At 41.4% G+C, this 21,665-nt stretch overlaps 1 protein-coding gene across 2 annotated transcripts in view; it reads right to left on the bottom strand.

The window, feature by feature from the left end:
* The window catches only part of Cers6 (ceramide synthase 6), a 240,530-nt gene that overhangs the window by 55,976 nt on the left and 162,889 nt on the right, over window positions 1–21,665 (bottom strand). For both annotated transcript variants that reach the window (XM_005346512.3, XM_005346513.2), the window contains exon 5: window positions 3,423–3,473. In XM_005346512.3, the coding sequence (XP_005346569.1) occupies window positions 3,423–3,473 (51 nt within the window). The remainder of the gene's footprint in view (window positions 1–3,422; window positions 3,474–21,665) is intronic.

The raw sequence follows: 21,665 nt of genomic DNA, 5'->3' as shown, positions 1-21,665 counted from the left end.
GCGCACACACACACACACACACACGCACGCGTGCGCGCACACACACACACACACACACACACACACACACACACACACACACAGCAGGCACTGTGAGAATTCAAAGCACAGAACAAGGAATGCAGGTGGAAGGGATGTGTTCCATAATGGTCAATGAAACAGAGGTTCAAGGTCTACATTCATCAGAAATTTTTTTTGGAAATGTTCAATATATTGCAATATTCAAAACAAAGGATTCAAAAATATTTACTTAAAGATCAGAGGGACAAGAAGGGTACAAACAGACACTCGAGTAGGCAGGCACTCAGTCAGGAAGTCTGAGATGAAGGTCCAGCTCTATAACATGGTAGTAAAGTTACTTATAAAATGGTAGGGGAGGGACTGGAGACAATGCCTGGTCCGACTGCCTCAGAGGCTCAGAGAGACAGTAGAGTCAGCAAAGTATGTTTTTTTTTTACACAGACACACATACATGCACACACACCACATGCACACACACTACATAAAAATTAAAGTTTTTCTCAACAGTATGTTGATGAGTTATTTTTAGCTTTTTAAAATTTGTTTTTTTAATTGAGCTGGAATGAAGTGTCTTGGCTTATTGGAAAGTTTAAAAAATTATCTCTGAATCTCTTCAAACATATTCACACCACTGTTCAGAAGGCAACAGTCTGTAGTATAAAGGAAATGAATGTCGTATGCACCATATGCCAGTCATGGCATAGTGAATGGCTATCACAAGAAGGCTCTTACTCAGTACGTGCACCAAGGAAAACTATGTCTCCCTTATATTTCCAACAAGAAACGTTATAGGATAAGATGTTAGTTTGGCAATTCTGGACTCAAAGTGACAAAGAAAATTACTATAGACTGAATGCTAGGACCTCTACAAACCAGTGTGTTGAAGCCTAATATCCAATGTGATGGAATTTGCAGGATGGGCTGCTGGGCAGTAACCAGGGCATGAGAGGGGAGCTCTCATGAATGGAGCACAGTTTCTTCCTGTGAAATGAAAGCAGCATCTGTGCTCAGGGGTACCTTGAAAGAAATCTATTTCCCACTGACATGCCTTTCAGATGCTGTCAGCAGCAATGCAGGCTGGGAAAACAGGGCCCTGGCTGGAGCTTCTGAGCCAAGGTCAGATTTTGGTGTTGATGAGATTCTCTGCTTCCTGGCATCGTCATCTGGGAGAGTGCCTCAGAAGGTCACAGGACATGCTAGGTCACATCTAGACGGGCCGAGCTCAAGTGCGTGTGAGCACCCCAGCAATCAGCACCCATCCGCCACTCTACAGTTGGTGAAACACACCCACGTGACTCACTCTGAGCATCCTGAAATCTGCAAAATTACCACTCTCATTCCTCGTGTAGATTACAGAGCTGGCAGAAAATTGCTATCAGTTAATTCAGGTTTAAAGGACACAGCCAGGTCTCGTGGCTAGGGAGGCCCCTGACCACTACATTGCGGCCTCTCCTGCCCAGTGTGTGTTCCTTGTAATGAGCTGTACAAGGGCCAACCGCCTATAAACCTCATGCTACTTTAATCTTTAAAATACATACCCATATAAAACTCTTACATGTGGAACAAACAGGCACACTCACATAAAAGAGGATGTGTGTTTAAAGTCGAAGCAGAACTACTATTTTTCACTGAAAAAAATCTATTCAGTTTACTTATATGTTGAAGACAATACATATTTCATGAGCATGTTCAATCTTTAAAAGTGCACTGAAGGTTTGAGAAATCTGCTCTCCATATATATATATGACTGTATGCAAAGCATTTTACTTGCATACATGCTATTTAATTTCCTACATCCCCTACGCGAAGCAAGCCAGTAATTTTTATTAGCACTTATCGAGGATAACCACTGTTGCCATGAGAGACGATGAACACTTCCGAGATCTGGGGACCCTGAACTGTATTAGTCTTACCAGTTAGAAGACAATTCTTGATCCAAATCCCCACAGACCAGGTATCTTTCTTTCCACCCTGAGGATATTTTCCACTTTTAAATTTAACCTTATCTTCTAGCCCCTCAGACTTTCATGCTAAATCTATGGTGCTGTCTATGAAACAGCCCACGGCTATATTCTGGGCCACAGTCCTAGACACTCAGCTCCAACCAAACACCCTCGCAGCTGCATTTAGAACGTGAAAGTTATTCTGGGCTACATTACAGTTAAAGACAAGGTTAAGTGTTACATTTTGTATGACAAAATTGTCTCAATGCCTTTCATTGTTGTGGAATTTACCTCTTAAACATGGGGCATTGTAGCAGCTGCGGTGCCAACATTCCAAATAGATTTCCAGAAGCCTTTAATACCCTAGTCTAAGTAGGAAGGGAGATGCTGAGACGCACGCAGACAGGGGAGCGCAGCAGGGCCTGAAGCAACTGTGTCAGGTAATGGACTGGCTTCCACCTTCTGTCAGTCCCTAGTTATTGCAGGAATTCTCAGCTTCCTCTAACTATGTCCTGCTGCTTACGGAAATTCTTTTCTAATCTAAATAAATTAAGGGATTCAAATGCAAACTGGAATTCCATTTCAATGTGCCCTTACCCTTGAAGGAGTATCCAGTGTCTGCCTCTACCAATGGCAGTTCTCAGGACAGCACAGAAAATGTGGACTACGTGTTCCCCATTAACCCTATACACACAGGAAGTCTAAACGCCTCTAAAATGCAAACCCTAAGCTAAAAATAAAAATGAAGGCGCTTATTACAATACCTAGTTTCATTTGCTTCCCTTCTAGGACATATCTTGACAAACTAGAAAATTCCCCATTCTACCTTTGATCTTTTATATTTTAATGCAATCAAAATTAATTGCTCCAGGGGTGACAAGGACTTGAGCTAATCCTACTGAATTCACGAGGGGATGCAAAAGTGCAGCAGTGGGCAGAGAGGGAAGCCTCCCCTTCCAGGGCTATGATTGCATTTCGGTTGTCAAAGATGGTGCCTCTTTTTCAGTTACAGAAACAATTCATCCAGGTGTAATGGCTTTAGTGCAGTTTTCTGCACTGGGAGAAATGGTGCTTGATTTACATATTTAGAGGCTACTTCTAAGCTCCAAAGTCAACAGAACTCAGGGCTACCCCTGAACATTCCTACTTGCTGTGGAGGCAAACCTGCACTGCCAGCAGGCCTTTCTCGACTTTTCTCTGTGCTGAGAACCAGGAACCTGTCACCTACTGAAGTGACTAGATCCTGTTCTCTAGCAAAGCAACCAGACTTTGATTCGGCACTTCATTTAAGAACACAATGAAGCCTTGTCTTCACTAGGTTATGGTTGATGTTAACGAGCAGGAGCAATACCAAAACTTAAGTGGCTACTCAACCACATGCATTCTGCATGGCACCAGGAAGATGACCTAGGGAAAATTCCCTACATCTGTAAACCCCAGAAAGTCAGACCTCCTTACCTGGTAGGGGTAGTTATACCAGCAGTGTCTTGTATTCCACAGCCAAGGGGTCTGGAAGAAAAAAAAAAACCAAAGAAATGGACTTTACATGCTTTAGAACTGTTAAAACATCAGGAATCCAACCACAATGCTCTCTGGAAAGGAGTTCTCTCACACCCGGAGGTCATAAATTCTGTTGGTCGCTCGCTCTGTTGTAATCCTGCAATGTACCAACCTCAACAGCTGTGCTTCCAGGGCTGGATGCAAAACATCCATCTCACGTATGGGAAAACATGGCTCACAGTTGGTACAATCTACCCTGGAACTCCCGGGCCTCAATATTCATTCTTTGACCAGGGTTCCCCGACACACTTCACTTCAGCAGGATGGCTCAGAGGAATCCCCATGGTACCCTCTACCTCCCATCTTCTGGCCCAAGTTTCTAGGATAAATCATTCTTCTTTGATGGCAACTGTTTGCCTTATCAAAGCATGTAACTTCAAACAATCTAAGTAATCACACAAATTCCAAAACCTACAATGACCAGAGAAGAACTGATGTGAACTGAGACAGAGAGCTGAACCATCCAATAACATCAGGACCAACATCCTCACATTTTCCTATTAACGTTCTCTGTCTGAGTTTCCTCATCCGCAGTTAGCCGCCAACTCTGTGGTACCCATCCCTAGGCACTGATATACCCATATTGTTCTGGTGATTCTTCTCCCTGATTGTCACTCCTGGGCCACACGATGAAAACGACTACTTTCTGGCGGCTAATATTTGTTAGGCCTGCCTATGTCTAACACATTGTGGTGGTACTGATGCAAAAAACTCATTGAATCCTTACAATGGTATTGATATTATTCTTATTTCTTTCATTAGGTAAATGCAGGCCCTTTGTCTGGAAGATCTTCCTTCTGGTCACATGGTCCAGTAGTGCCTAAATTGCAATCAAATAGAGACTGTGTGGTCCCCTGCTGACATGCAGTCACTACATCTCATCTGAGTCTGATAAAACCGAACTGCATACAAAGGGCCCCCTGAGGGAGCACATTTTAAAATGTCTGCGAGTCTCCATATTTTCTCTTCATTTAAGCACCATCCCCCTTCTTTCTTTTGAGAGTTTTGCTGTTTTGGGTTCTCATTTGCTATTGGTTCAACACTACCCACTATCCACTCTGTGTGGCTAGTGTCCTTGATTTCCTGGGGGTCTGGTCTGTCTATTTCCTCCATCTCTCTTATCTAGACCATTGATGGTTACTATTATGGGGTGTGTGGTGGTTTGAATGAGAAGGGCTCCTAAAAGCACATAAATTTGAATGCTTGGTCTCTCGTCGGTGCCACTGTTTCAGAAAGGATAAGGAGGTGAGTGTGGCTTGGGCGCTGGAGATTTGGGCTTTCAGCAGCTCACACCTGATCCAGTCTCTCTCATTGCCTACCCCACCTCTCTGCCTCCAGCTTAGAGACCATGATGTAAACTCAGCTACTGCTCTACCCTGCTTTCCTCCATGATGGCCAGGGACTCAGCCTGAAACTGTAAACAAGTCCTCCAACTAAATGCTTTCTATTATAGTTTGCCTTGATGTCTCTTCAAGCAATGGAAAACTAAAACAGGGCAACAGCAAAGAAGAGCGAATGAGACCGTGTATAGAAACGCTACGGCAGCTTCAAAAGCTCAGCAAGTTATTCTATTTTCATATCATACAGGCAATGTATGTTCATCGAAGAAGATCTGGAGAGCACAGAAGAGCATGAAAATACAAACAACCTGAGTTCTTGTTAGCATGAACATTTTAAATGATAACACATTTTTGGTCTTCTTTCCCTATGTGATGTAGATATAAATATAGATTTATTTTTAAATACACACATATAAGCACGTTTTAAAAGTGTGGGCATAGCATAACATCTATTTTAAAGCTCAGTACAATGTTATTCACTACTTTTATCTCTAATAAAGTATCTCCATACTTAATTAGTGGGAAAATCCCCAAGGGAAAAGGATGTCATATGTACGTGTTGACCCCAGACCCCAGCATTCATGCTCAAGTAGATGACAGGGTCAGCATGTTCTGAATGTGAATGAAAGGAAATATGAGGCCTATAACAGGCCTGGCAGAGCTTTCCAGTCTCAAGCCCCCAGGGTACAGAGCATCTGCCCCTCAAGATGTCTCAGGGATCTCTTTTGTGGCCATCATTTCCTGTCCCTTTCCTGTCACGGGTAAGACGGCAGATGCAGAAAATAGTCCTGCACCCAGCTTTTCTTCCTCTCCCACTTTCTTTGTGTATTAGGTTTTATTCTAAAAATTGAACCTTCTCCCTGGATACATCGGACATTCAGCATCTAGACCCACATCTCTTGTGGTCCTGCCGACTGACTGTCTCACACTGATCTCCGCCCAAAGCAAAGGCAAAGGACTAGCCACTGGAGACAGGACAGAGCCACCAGGGGCCCAGCTCAGCTGGCCAGCTGTTGACCCAATACTGTAACCGTAAGGTTCCTCCACGGGCAACACAGCACGAGCTATTAACATCACACTTCTACACACATGATGCCCCCAAACACTGTGGCACAGGCAGATCAAATGTCTTCCCCAGTTCACAGAGAAAACAAAATAGAACTCCTCAGCAAAAGGTGATTCTCTTGGGCTTAGCACCTTTTACCTTTAAATTCAAACCAGAAGTGCTCCAAAATCCAAAACCCTAAAAATTCAACAACTTTACAAACACGACAAAATTCAAAAACAGCCGAAATCTAGGCTGATTCTGGACTACACTTTCAGAGAACGAATATTCGGCCTACGGCTAGATACTGGTATATGAATCTGCAATTTATAATAAGATTATCTTATACGTGACTTTAAAAAGAGATTTATTTTTATTTTATGTGTATATGTGTTGTGCCTTCATATGTCTCTGCACCACATACATGCAGTGCCCCTGGAGGCCAGAAGAAGGTGTTGGATCCCCTGAACTGGAGTTGTAGACTGCTGTTCACTGCCAAATGGGTGGTAAGGAACTGGACGGGGTTCTCTGCAAGAGCAGTAGGGGGCCTTAACCACTGAGCCGTCTCTCCAGCTCCCGAATCTAACTGTTTTAATTAAATTTATCCCATGAAACTTTTATAAATTCCTGTAATCAATTTCTCCATTGACAAACTTTTAATGCTGCTCCCAGGAGGCATGCGTTATTAAACAACGATCTGGTCCCAGGCTTGCGTTACTTCCTTATGAATTGTTCAGAGTCCAGTCTCTTACCATGGCTCTTGGTTGCCTGTCAGAACTCAATGGTAAGCCCCTGTTGCTGAAGACACCACTCATCTTGGTTGCAAGAACCAGAGAAACCAAGTCTGGACTAAGATGAAAGCTTTCTCCCTACTGGGTAGCATTTTCCATGTTCAAAGGTGCTCTGCAGGCTCCCTGGGAGAAAGGGCGTCGGTATGTTTACCTAGCAGTGAACCTTACGATCTACGAGAACCACCTACCAGATAAGATATGCCCACTACTGCCAAGTGGCTCAGCTCTTGTGGTGGCCACTGGCAGCTCTCTGATTGGATTTGAGTCCTGTTCCACAGGAAGGCATTGATGTCTGGTACCATAAACCTAGTCAAAAACTCCCTGAACCCCAGCAATGAATAAAATAGCAATATATCCTGAAAAGTGTAATTGTGGCTCTTAAATCCTAGAGAGTCATCATATTTGATGTTAAGGTCCACTCAACAGGAGAGAACTCATGCCTCGTACTGCAAACCTGGTTTACTACATATGGCTGATGAGGTCAGAGACCCTAGAAAATTTAATACTGTCACTTCCTTAAATGAGTACAATTTCTAAATGTACTCTTATAGTCACAGATAAGTGCGGCTCTTATCCCTCATCAAAGCTTGAGTTTGCTTTAGACAGAGACCACTACAGAAATCCACAACTAGTCAAAATGCAAAAGTTGATTAATCGTGGGGTGCTCAGCCCCAAATTATATATCTATAAGACAATCCCTACACCTAAGTTCAGGGAATATCCCAGAAGAGGGCACAGGAAGGCTGTAGGAGGTAGAGAATCAGGACATATCCTGAAAGACGGTGTCTTTCTATTTGACAAGGACACTGCACCCAGGAAATGTCAACAACATGGCTGCCTAGATAAGACCTGTACAATTAGAACACCAGTCTATATCTCAGCCTAAACTGGAGCAATTTCAAAAGGCCCCATACCTAGATCAAGAGCTACAAGCAATGAATGGCCTTTGAGGGAGGGAGAAACAGTCTTCTCCAGGGACAAGTGTCAATCCTAAGTGAGCAAATCTAAACACTTATCCAAAGGAACTACACTAAGGAAACGCATCAGCTGTGTTTATAAACAAACAAAAAAGTACATATATGCATAGAACGTTAAAGAAGAATAAGGAGCCATGAGAATGGGAGGCATGGGATAAGTTAGAGGAAGGGAAAGGGGGAGGGAAATGAAGTACAACACTCATATAAGAAATAAAAAAAAAGACATTTTTAAGAAGGTATGAAGTTAGAAATAAGACTGGGTGGGAGACATTGGGGGAGCTGGGGGGGTTGAGATGGATGAATATGATCAAAGTCTACTATATTAATGTATAAATACATTTCCAAAGAATAAATAAAGGTATTACTTTTAAAAGGCTAGGAAACTTAGGAAGTCCAGTAACTCTCCATGTTTATTGCTTCGGTAGCGCAAGAGCAGCAGCCTCTTCCTGCTCCACACCTGTCCACGTAAGCAACACTATGAAGCCCTGTGCAGACTTAAGGTAAACTCATGCACATTATCTCATCTAATTCGCACACAACTTGTCAGTGATCAAAATAACACAGCTAGCAGGTGCCTGCCTTAAGAGATTTACAAAGAACGTGGCAGCTCGGAGCTCAACACATTGCTGAAAGACAGCCTGATTCAGTACATCTGGCTGAGGGGGGGGGGAACTCTGCATTTCTTGCATCCCAATTGATGCTGGAATTGTTAGATCATGACCCATACTTAGAAGTAAGGTGGTACAGGATGCTAAAAAGGCTGATTCTAAGCAACTCATTGCTAGTCTATAATTCAGCGCAGACGAACTGAATTAGTTCTAACAACCATTTGCAGAAGGGAATCTTTGCTGGTAGATGATTGCTAGAGTTAGCGATTCTCGGCCAACCTCCCTTAGAACAGCCGTACATCTAACTTCCAGCAGAAGAGCTGTGAGCGGAATTTCTGTGAGACACTTTGGGATGCTGCTCCTAACAGCGCCGCCATGGGAATAGGTTTGTCACACTCCTTCACGGCCATCGGAGGGAGATAATGAGAACCGAGGTCTACTGAGATGGTGCCAGGGGCTCCTCACCAGTCCTTGTTTGCTGATTTTGTACTGCCTATGTAAGATACACAAATTTCTATCACAGCTCTCATTTCTGAGCTACTGTGATACACGCGGACAGACCCCAAACACAACACAGTAGCATAGTCCACCTTTTCATATATACAAAGTGTCATTCCAGAACCCACTTTGGAGGGGAACAGTAACACATGGGACAGACCCCAAACACAACACAGTAGCATAGTCCACCTTTTCATATATACAAAGTGTCATTCCAGAACCCACTTTGGAGGGGAACAGTAACACATGGGCTACCTAGCTGGTCAGTAGAAAACTCAAGTCAGGCAGGTCCTTGCACTGTCCTCCCCTCTAGGTACTGTGGATGGACACAGATAGGCAATTAAAAAAATGCCACCAGGTAGACATTTGGGGTTTATTTCACATTTTCGTGTATGTGACTATTACCTAATAACACTGAATGCTGTTACATGGAAAAGACCTCCCTCTCAAATCCAGTTTAATCCACAGAAGATCCCCAGGCCTTTCACATCGAGAGCTCCATGTTATCAGTCACCATGGAGATGCTTGGGCTTGCTGTCTCCATGTTAAAACTGGTCAACAGATAGTGAATGAACACTTTTTTAATTTTTAAAATCTATCACAGACTGATTTGTGCGTTAACCCTGAACTGATATGCAGACATTTTAATACTCAGCGTCTCTGTATTTGAGGCATAGCCCTTAAATACTTTTCTTCCTCTCCAGACACACACTCAGAAGAGAGAGGTGGTGCAGAGTCCCGGAAAAGGTGGCCATCTGCACACCGGGCGCAACTGCCTGCCAGACCTTCATTCGGAGCCTCCAGAACGCTGAGGAATACATTTCAGGCAGCCAGTGTGTTTTGTGACGGCAGTCTAAGCTAACACAGCATTATAAGACCACACGACGCTTACCAGCTACTAAATTACAAACCAGCTGATTTCATTTTAAGCCAACTGACAAAGTATCTTATTAAGACTAAGGTCGCATTATGGGGTATGAAAAATTACTTTCAACACCCTCCATCTAAACCACAATGTACAAAGGGATTTTTCATTACGTTAAGAACATCTGCTCACAGACACCAACTCAACAGCAAGCACATTCATCAATAATACAGAGCCCCAGGGGAGGCATATGTAGCTCTTTTCACCCCCAACAAACCAAATCCCAGCAGCAGGATGGAGCCTTGGGGGTACTGCTAGGGCTCACCCCGAAGTCTTCATTTGCATACGTAAAGATATGAGTGAGATTTATTCTTTTACTTTTTATTTGAACAGTAAGTAAATCTAGGTTATCAGGTTTCTTTTTATTGTCTCTACTATAGAGATCCCATCACGAATCTAACATAAAAATAGGTAAGGTCCGTTCACTTTATCCTCTGAAATAATTACGTCAGTTTAAGCAAAGGGAGAAGAGATGTTAAACAATCAGAAAAGAATATACAGCTTACCATGATGAAATAAAAAACAGAAACGCACATACAGGTACATATAGCATACAAGCATATAATCATTCATTCATACATACATACATACATCCATGCATAGTTTTTTAGGGAAGTGGTGAGGACCTGAAGCTCAGGAGATAATAGTTTCATTCAAAATAATTGTTTTGGTTTAACAAGAGAGCACGAATTATATGAATTAAAATATGTAGGTTTGAATATGTTGAATATGATTACATGTGTTGCTTTATCAAAGACATGAAAGGTCTGTGGTCTATACTCAATGATAGCATCTTAGAGGCAAAATTTCAGTTTCCTCTTTTCACCAAGACTCCCTTCTGGCTGGGCATAGTGGTACATGCCTTGGATCCCAGCACTCCAGAGGCAGAGGCAGTGGCAGAGATGGGGGAATCTCTTTGAGCCTGAGGTTAGCCTGGTCTACATATGAGTTCCAAGACAGTCAGAGCTATATACAAAGCAAAACAACAAAGAAACAAAACTTCCTTCTGGTTTTCTCATGACCAGAGGAAGACAGCCCAAAACGCACTGCCCTGTGTGGCTTAAGTAATAAATGTCTGGCTCTTTGTATTAGGCATGGAAATGCTAGAAAGGTACTCCCTGAATTAAGGAAAGATGTATTAATAACATATAAGTATTGCAAATCCTTTTGCAAAACTGTTTTTTCTCTGAAAACACCCCAGCCAAGCAATATCGCATTATTTCAACATTATACCTTTTGGGTGTATCCAGGCCTTACTTCTAGAACAGACTAAGGAAAATGCTTCCATGCTGGCAGCAAACTTAGGATAGAAATCACTCTTCGTTCATGCTGAGATCAATCTAAAGTCCCACATGGTATTTTTACTTTGAAATTTAGTCCAAGGGAAGAAATATTTTTTTCAGTCCAAGGGAAAAAATATTGTGCTTTTTTTTTTTTTCTGTGAAAGCTTAGCTTGTTTCATCGACACATGAGAACAAGGTCACCTCCTATGACATTGCATCTTGGCTTTGGGAAGTTGACATCTAACCCTGAAGCTCAGTCACACCCACTGTGCCTATCTTCCAACATCTCTGCGTATCTCTCCTTTTACCTGTAATTTTAACAATGCTTAATATCGGTATTACATAAACACCGAAAGTCCTTGTAAACACTCAACCTATACTTCATTATTCAGTATAATGATATTGATTTTATTCTAATTTAAAAACAGAATCAAAAGGTACATTTTATGTTTTGCAATCTTAAAAAGATGCAAAGAAACTGACTTTGTCTTTCATCCTACAAACTATGTTTGTAGGTAGAAAGTGCCCAGCAATGCTCATCAGAACGGACCAGGGATCTTTTACTCCTTTTCTGGGCCTGGAGACACGCGACTATAAATCTGCAAAGTGGTAACTTCTTCCTGGAGGCACACAGCCTCTGTGTTAGCTTTGAAAGTTCTTGTCACGTGCGATGTAATTTGGAACCAACCCTGTGGCAACACACAAGGACGTTGGCCTTTCATGTTGCTCAGGCTCAGCAGGGGTGCTGTTCTTCTAGATCTGGTCTTGCATGTGTCTTCAGCACATTTTGCAATCAATTTTGAAAGTGATCTGAAGATCTGCCAAGCCCACGTAATCAGAAGATCCTAAAGAGCCCTGGCCCTGAGGCCACGGAGCCTCTATGAAGGTTTTATCAGAAAAACAAAGATGAGGGAATGTCAGCGGCATTCCTCTCAACCAGTAGAACTCAACTTTTCTGCCTCTGCTCAACTGCAGGGCTCCAACACCCTGAATGTCATAGGGCATGCTGGCTCTGGTTCCCGAGAACCAGCATCCCAGGCCACCTCTGTCAGGGCTGATGTACACACTTCTCCACGTAGTGACAAGCAAAAATCCAGATGCCTTGGTTAATTCCATGTTTAGAGAAAGAAGCTGGGATGAAGAGACCTCACCAAGGAGAAAGAATATGAAAGATTTATAGAGAGGAACAAAATGATGAAGATGTCAACACAAAGGATGGCAGATGGGCAGGCGAATTAATAAGGAATTTGGCAACGAAGCCAACAAGAGTGGCTATTAAGAAGTATAAATTAGTCAAAAGGCAATTTCAGAACAACTTACAACATGCAACAAAGGACTGATAGCGCTAATATGTAAAGGAATCAGACACTGACCAAGAGACTTAACATATAATGGAAAAATGGAGCAAAGATACAAATAGGCAACATTTAAATAAAATGTTTCTGTTTTAATAATAAAATCTACAGAACAAAATTGCACAGACTTTTTATTTTACCGCAGCACCTAGCACATATTTAACAAGGTTAATATCAAGGGATCATCAGTGCAAAGAAAAACCAATACGCTGCCAATTAACATATATCAAGAGCCTTTAAAATGTGCATGCCCTTGACCCAGAATTTACTATAAAAAACCCCCCAAACCACTAAACACCAGGCTTTGCTGTAAAGGCATTTGATACATAAATATCTGTTTCAGTTCTTTTTGTAATTATGTATGGATAAAATAAATATAATTATCAAAAATATGAGGTTAAACGTTCTGAGTCTGGCCTCCTTTAAAAGCAGATGCTGGGATGCAGAACTGGATGCAGACTGGTGAGAAGAAAGCAAGGCAGATGAGGAGGAAACGTGGTAAGGTTTGCAGAAACGAGCTGACTCCTGCTGCTGGCAGCACCCTCTGAACCCCACTGGAAAGCCCCTTCCTCACAGGCATCCAGTCACAGTCTCACCTCAGAACCAGACACCTGCAATGTGCCCTCCCCTCCCATCCCCTATTGCCTGAAAGCTACAGTGTTAATTTCTCCATGTTTCTAGCTTGCAACCTTCCTGAGCCTAACTGATCCCCACAGCTCTGGAATAAGTTGAGTGAGGGTAGGGGCAACACTGCTGGAATATCGTCTGGGATTGCTGTCAAAGACGTACGGGACTGTCTATCCCAGCTGTGCTGACATCATGGGGCCAAGGGGGATGAACATAATGGGCTTATTTTATGTGAAAATCAGATCACAAGAAGAGTCTACAACACGCTTAAGAGATAGAGCAGACACTGTATTTGCTCGACATCCATGAATTGATTCCATGACCTCTCAGAGATACTGGCATCTGCAAATGCTTAGACCTTTGTATAAACTGGGGTAGCATTTGCTTCTATGCTTCCACGCACATTCCCACATAGTGTAAAGCCTCTCCAGACTAAGCACATCTAATCGGAAGACAGCGCTCTGGGAGAAAGGGTTACACGCTTGTGTTCGGAAGACCGTCGATGTTCAATACACGTGCATTGTTTTTATCAATAGTTGATTGAATCCTTAACTGTAGTAACAGTGGATATGGAGAAAGAACTATATTTTATATACACACACACACCTTAAAATGAGCTATTTACTACTTATCTCTGAGTAGTGATTTTCTCAGTGGTTTTCCTTTGTTTGTATATCAATATTAAACTATACAGGTTGTCATATCCATTTTCTGCAGTGAACAAGTTTTATTCAAAGACAGTTAAGTCCAGCCTATGAAGTTTCAACGGTCCTTTTATGACATTTTATGCATAAACAGCATTAAGAGAATAATAAAAATACATTGCCACCCTCAAATTATCCAATAATCATAATGAGCTTTAAGTTTAAAGCTAGCACAGGAAATAGCTGCCTTTGGAGTTCTGTATTTATAGGCTTATTTTAAGTATAAATATATTATTAATAACTTAATCCTAAATTCTTAATTTAAAGTAGAACTAGAGACTAATATAAGCAAATAATATAACACAAAGTTTTACATTCCTTCTAGCGTCCAAAGGTTCCTCACTAACCGCATATTTACTTTTAAAACCACCAACTAGCCCCGGGCATCTCTGTGCTGTCCTGGTACCCTCTGCATTCATGCAGTCTTTCGCGTGCTTGTGGAGTGGCTAACATGAACTCACCACCTTCAAGCTCTCCATCTTTGGGGAATCTTGCCATCTCCCAGGCAACCAAAACAAGTACATTATAGACTCTAGCAGCTATAAATGCAAGATGCAAGAAGGGAGTACACACGAGGGTACTAAACCCAGCCTTGGAGGCTGTTGCAGGAGAGGGAGACTCTATTGGAGTTGGCATATGGTAGGAAGCATAGTCACTAGACAGAGGGAGGAATTTCCGGAGAAAATCAAAACAGATCACTGTCATTTGAAGATGGAGGCATAGGATCAACATATTTTCTGTTCATTCATCCCTGTACTTTATTCTCCAGAGAGGAAAAAGCTTAGCTTGCTGTCCTCATTTTTGTCGAGCAAGTAGAATACACCTCTTCCCAGTCTAGACTCTTGCTGGCTTATATGTCCACTGTGATCATGCAAGAAAGACTATTCTTCACTGGTCTACCAGTCTCTCCAGGCCACCTTCCTTGCTGTGGTCAGTCTAGCGACCACTTACCTCTTTGCCTTATCCTCAGAGCCCCTTGTCTGGCACCCCATAGCTTGCCCAGTCTTCTGAGCTCCAGTGTACTAGCTTTCTGCCTCCAGAAATCGTTTCCTGTGGCCCTTTGAAGCTCTTCTCTTCTGCAAAACTCCTACTTCTTTGAAAATTTAATACACACATCACTTTTCAGTTTTAAAAAGTGCCTCTACAGGGATACAAGGAACATACCTAAACATAATAAAGGCAATATACAGCAAGCCAACATCAAACTAAATGGAGAGAAACTCACAGCAATCCCACTGAAATCAGGAACAAGACAGGGTTGTCCACTCTCTCCATATCTATTCAATATAGTTCTTGAGGTCCTAGCTAGAGCAGTAAGACAACAAAAGGAGACCAAGGGGATACACATCAGAAAAAAAGAAGTCAAACTCTCACTATTTGCTGATGATATGATAGTTTACATGAGCGACCCCAAAAATTCTATCAAGGGACTTCTACAACTCATAAACACTTTCAGTAATGTAGCAGGATACAAGATTAACTCAAAAAATCAGTAGCCCTCCTGTACACAGACAATAAATGGGCCAAGAAAGAAATCAGAGAAACATCACCCTTCACAATAGCCACAAAGAGCATAAAATATCTTGGAGTAACTCTAACCAAACAAGTGGAAGACTTGTATGAAAAAAAACTTTAAATCTTTGAAGAAAGAAATTGAAGACACCAGAAAGTGGAAAGATCTCCCATGCCCTTGGGTAGGTAGAATTCACATAGTAAAAATGGCAATCTTAACAAAAGCAATCTACAGATTCAATGCAATGCCCATCAAAATCCCAGCAAAATTCTTCACAGACCTCAAAAGAACAGTACTCAACTTCATATGGAAAAGCAAAAAACCCAGGATAGCCAAAACAATCCTGTACAATAAAAGAACTTCTGGAAGCTTCAAATCTGAAGCCTTAAATCTCTAACTTCAAACTCTACTACAGAGCTACCGTACTGAAAACAGCCTGATATTGGCATAAAAACAGACAGGAGAACCAATAGAACTGAATCAAAGACCTGAATATTAATCCACACACATTTGAACACCTTATTTTTGATAATGAAGCAAAAAAAATCAAATGAAAAAAAGAAAACATATTTGACAAATGGTGCTGGCATAACTGGATATCAACATGTAGAAGAATGAAAACAGATCCATGTCTATCACCGTGCATAAAACTCAAGTCCAAATGGATCAAAGACCTCAATCAACATAAAACCAGCCACACGGAACCTCATAGAAGAGAAAGTGGGAAGTACACTTGAACGCATTGGCACAGGAGACCACTTCCTAAATATAATCCCAGCAACACAGATACTGAGAGAAACAATTAATAAATGGGACCTCCTGAAACTGAAAAGCTTCTATAAAGCAAAGGACACGGTCAACAAGACAAAACGGCAGCCTACAGAATGGGAAAAGATCTTCACTAACCCCACATCAGACAGAGGTTTGATCTCCAAAATATACGAAGAATTCAAGAAATTGGTCATCAAAAGGACAAATAATCCAGTAAAAAAAGTGGAGTACAGACCTAAACAGAGAACTCTCAACAGAGGAATCTAAAATGGCTGAAAGACACTTAAGAATGCTCAACATTCTTAGTCAGAGAAATGCAAACCAAAACAACTCTGAGATTCCATCTTACATCTGTAAGAATGGCCAAGATCAAAAACACTTCTGACAACTTATGCTGGAGAGGTTATGGGGAAAAGGGAGCATTCTTGCATTGCTAGCTGGTACAGCCCCTTTGGATATCAGTATGGCAATTTCTCAGAAAATTAGGAAACAATCTACCTCAAGGCCCACCAATATCACTTTTGGGTATATATCCAAAGGATGCTCAATTGTGACACCAAGACATGTGCTCAACTATGTTCATAGCAGCTCTGTTTGTCATAGCCAGAACCTGGAAACAACCTCAATGCCCCATTTCCGAAGAATGGGTAAGGAAATGTGGTACATTTACACAATGGAGTACTACACAGCAGGAAAAAAATGACATCTAAAAAAATGACATCTTGAAATTTGTAGGCAAATGGATGGAGCTAGAAAACATCATATTGAGTGAGGTAACCCAGACCCAGGAAGACAATTATTATCTTTATCCACTCATAAGTGGTTTTTAAACATAAAGCAAAGAAAACCAGCTTACAAATCACAATCCCAGAGAATTTAGACAACAATGAGGACACTAAGAGATATATACATATATCTAATCTACATGGGAAGTAGAAACAAGATCTCCTGAGTAAATTGAGAACATGGGGACCATGGGAGAGGGATGAAGGTGAGGGAAGATGCAAGGAAGGGAGCAGAGAAAAAATGCAGAGCTCAATAGAATCAATCAAAAAATACCTCCAATACAGGTTGAGTATGTCGGGCTCTCTGGGATGGGCTGCCTTGTTGGCAGTTGGTCAGGAGACTTCTGAGAAAACAGACGCAGCAGCAGGAACCACTGTTCCTAAGGGACAGCCATGCAAGTCAGCAGAGAGAGGCAGGTGAAAAGGAAACTGGTATTTAGAGACCCCTTCTTGTTGCCAGGCACAAGTGTTGCTACAAGCTCTGCTGTGTGAGATGCTCAAGGGGAAACCTCACAGAAGCTATAAAGACAACAGACCAGAGCAATGGGACCCAAATTCAAGCCTCCCTCAACCGTGCTTTCGCTCTGTGAGAAAGGCTCCCTGCACAATACTTTTAGATCAAATACTTTACAGGAAGAGGGAAAATTCTATTTTGGATCCCCGGATAGGCACATCAACATATTTCTACTTTACTAAATTATGCATCTTGGGAGTCTAGATTTCTTCATTTGAATTTCTTTAGCTAAAACAATCTATCACAACTGATTGACGACTATAGGCACAGGAATAAACATCTAGTTGATCTGCACTGAAGAAGAACAGCACAAAACCATCCAAATTTTTAATTTTAGGAAACAGTTGTTTTTCTTTAAATGTCATTTGTGTTAAATGTAAGGGATTCATTTATGTTAATTTTAAATATCTTTTTTAATTTAAAGAAATTTTTTCAAAAGAAAACTTTTAAAAGTCCCTCAGTTTTGATTTCCAATAAATAAATATCAATAGATATTACAGTGTCTAATGTCAATATATAAACAAAGCTCTTTAAGATTCGATGTATCTTGATGCTGTTTCAGGGTTTCAAACCTGGAAGTTTGTGAACTACTGCCTTGAGGCTGGCAAATCAACAAATAGAAAAAAAAGGACTCAAGTCTCTGACAACCCCCAGGAACAGACATGCCCCAGGCCACTCCTAACAGAGTTTTTAAACATGGCATAGATCCATTTCTTTGTCTTTCAAGTCACTGTGCTGCTGGTTTTCCTTGCCATCTTTTACCTGACCATGCAAAATACACATGGCAACAGATATATCTATCTGCAAAAGCCCTTGTTCACAACAAAAGAGACCCTGGAGTTGTTCAAACAAATGTCATTCACCATATGTAAGGTCATACAGTCAACAGCAAACTGGCACTCAGCTTGATGCATCCCTCCCCCAATCTTCTCACACAAAAGCCAGAGCCCAACCAATCAGGTTGAATGGAGGAAGACTCGTTGTTGGGGTCACAATAAAGAATGCAATTAGATGATCTTTAGCAGTAAGAGAGAACAAGCCTTTGAGACTGTGCACCTTAAATGACCATCAGGATTTTTCATAGGCATCGCTGTTTTCCTTTACATAAAGTTACCTTGAGCCAAGTCCTACATACATGAAAATCACCTTAAACACTTCAAAGAGATCATATTAAAAGGGAGTGAAAAGCCTTTTCTTCCATTCGCTCTCTTCAAAATATAGAGCTCCCTAAGGTTGATTTTTTTTCGTACCCACGAAATTTTACTTGCTTTGAAAAGTGTTAGTTTGTCTCCATATCTGGTACCATATCTGGAAACCTACAAGGAGCATGTGACATCAGATGAGTCATAGATTCCAACCTGTTAAGAATAAACAGGTCTGTATTTCCTAAGTTCATATCATAGGACTATCAATGAGTCTCTGCCTCGAAATGGCCATCATGGCCATGGAAGGGGAGTATTTTACTTGAGTGGACATTAGAGACAGCTGTATCGGGACATCACCATCTGAGAATGCTCTAGGGAAATACAGAACCCAAATGCCCAGCACTTCCAGTGTTAATTTATATGAGCAGGGACTACGATGAAGGTAGAGAAGTGTAACGGAGAGGGTGGATGCTCCCATCCCTGCAATCACAGAAAGAACACATGAGGGGCACAAAGGGGACAAACAACCCTCCTCTCAGGATTCGCCCTGCCCCTAGCCAGCCGATGACTCTGTCAATAAATTCACCCATCAGGGTGCTCGTGTGTGAAGCAAGGAGTTGGCTCCAGTCATTCCTATCTAACTCTTATCTGACCCTATATTCCACTGTCCCCCCCCCCCCACTTCTGTTTACTGCTCTAGTTGGCGTTGTGAACCTGGGAAAGCAAAGCCTAAAAATGAGCTGGAGTAAAGTCTCATGCAATAGCCAGCTTTATTCAGAGCATCAGATAAGGTACTCTGAGGGTGAGTCCCCTGGTAAAGTGCCCAATCCCAAGCGCAAGCCACACCTGGAAAAAACATGTTTCTGCACAGACAACAGCTGAAGCGAACTCACTCCTGTCTGCTCCACTTCAGAAGAGCACGCAAACATATCCCAAGGGCAATTCTGAGTTTTGAAGAAACTGGGGTCACAAGACTCTCGTCCTGTTTTCTCACAAGCATGCAGAACCCTGACAGGACTCCATTTCTTGGACTGTGTCCTGACACACCTCCATTTTTCTTCTGAAAGACAAACCTGTTTTGCCACACTCTGGCTGCAGTGTCAACTCTGTCCCCATGAAAAGCAAACCTCATCTACAGGAAGATTTCTGGGTTATTTTTGTAGGGGCCCTGTTCATCTATGGTAACGGAGAGGACCTGACGTGCAAAGCTGGCACCTGTATTAGATATAAATAGAGAATTATTAGGATTCAAGATAATAAAAAGCTCATTTGGTCTAACTTTGTGATTTTGAGAGAAACTCATGAAGTTCGTAATTGTTTCTCAGTGTATCTTCTCTGAGGTGCCTATTCTATATTATGCTGATTATTAAAGATTTAAAAATTTTAAATTAAATTGTGATGACAATTTGCAATTTTAATTTAGGAAAAATAATCACCACCTTTTCCTTACAGGCACTTTCATATATTAATATTCATCAGAGGATGGCAACCTGTTTTCATCATCACTCAATACTAATAAGACAACTGAACAAACTATGGCCACTAAATGAGTGGTAAGTCTTCATATTCTACTTACCTCCTAATTAGTATAGAGAAATTATCTTACGGGTTGCCGAGTTAATTACAAAGAATTGATCTCCAAACAGTTAAGTTTTGATCATCATGTTTGAATTTTAATCACGCACATCTCCCTCTTTTCCTAGCTTCTGATCTCCCCGAGTGTGTAATCAGTTTTTAGAGGGAGGTGATGCAAGACCCAAGTAGGACAGACTGATGCAGCCGAGCGATATCAGGAGGGCTGAGCTGGTGATACTGTGAGGTTTTTCCGAATGCATGAGAAAGCACCCATCAGCGGAAAGCGTTATTAAAGTCAATGAGCCAGAATGGATCGGCGATTAATGAAACTGGCATGATATTAAAACATGATCTCTCGAATTATCACTCTATTTACTGGGAAACAAAAAAAAATGGGGGCCAACCAGCCACACTGTCTCACTGACAAGCCTATATCCATGTAGGTAGAATGTTTCCTCTTGTGTTCTTTGAATGCTTCTTTGCTTTGTTTACACCTAGAATGGTTCTGAGTTTGCTGTCCACAATATGAACCTGTCAATGTTTGCTTTCTTGTCATTTGGCTCATACACTCTCCTAGGGTTGCCCTTACTGCTGTGTCAGATGGCTGGTTCTCCAGGCACACACATTATCAATCACCGAACTTCCTCGTGCAAACAAATGAGAAACAAGGCTGTTAGTGCAGCAAAAAATGGTGGTGCTTAGAGAGTCCATGAAACTGAACCAGGCTGGAGCCATCAGACACCAGGCTAAAGTATACAAATGGCTTCACGGCAGCAATCTACACTCAAAGGGCCATGAATGGCTCATTGCACGCATGGAGTAACCTTTGGAAGGGAAATGACTATGAGACAATGACATTGTACAGGCTCCATTGTAAACAGCTTTAGCAAATGACCTGAGAAGACACGTTATTTTGTCATCATTGGGAAGCATTATCTAGACAATTCGTATCAGGCTAACATGCAATTACTACCTTAGAGATGCACCGCCAGGTCTAATGACAATGCTGGCCTGGGTTTCCAACTAGTTTCTAAAATTTCATAATTAGAAGGTTTTTGATGCCTTGGCAATATTTTTAATCTCTACGAGGATAACTCAGTTATAATGTTTATTTATTTTATATTTTCTTTTATTGAAAATAGTGTTTATTATATGATATATCCTGATTACGTCATCCCTTCCCTCTACTCCTCCCAATTCTTCCCCACAGCCCCTTGTATCCATCTACTTTTTGTTTCTCATTAAAAAATGAACAGGCTTCTAAGGTGAAATAATATAATATAATATAATATAATATAATATAATATAATATAATATAATATAATATAATATATAACATGACAAAACTACATTAGAATAAGACAAAACAAAAATAACCAGAAGGAAAGGAGCCCAAGAGAAGGTGCAAGACAGATGTAGATGGTAAGACCCACTCATTCACACAGTCAAGAATCCCATAAAAATACAAAGCCAGAAGCAAAGAACCTGTAGGGGAGAGAGACAGAGAAACAGAGGATATAAAATTTTAAAAAAGATAAAGTTAAAAAGAAAAAGCCCTGGTACAACATTACGAGAAAAGGAGTCCTCAACGAGGCCATTGAGTTAGTTTTTTGTTGGCCATCTTCTGCTGGGCATGTGGTATACCCTTAAGGGTAGTTTTGTTTCTCCAGCGAGAGACTCTCTAA

This window comes from Microtus ochrogaster, chromosome 4 (genome assembly GCF_000317375.1).
Source record: "Microtus ochrogaster isolate Prairie Vole_2 chromosome 4, MicOch1.0, whole genome shotgun sequence".
Taxonomy (NCBI): Eukaryota; Metazoa; Chordata; class Mammalia; order Rodentia; family Cricetidae; genus Microtus; species Microtus ochrogaster.
The sequence above is the reverse complement of the archived record's forward strand: the minus strand, read 5'-3'. Positions and strand labels throughout refer to the sequence as shown.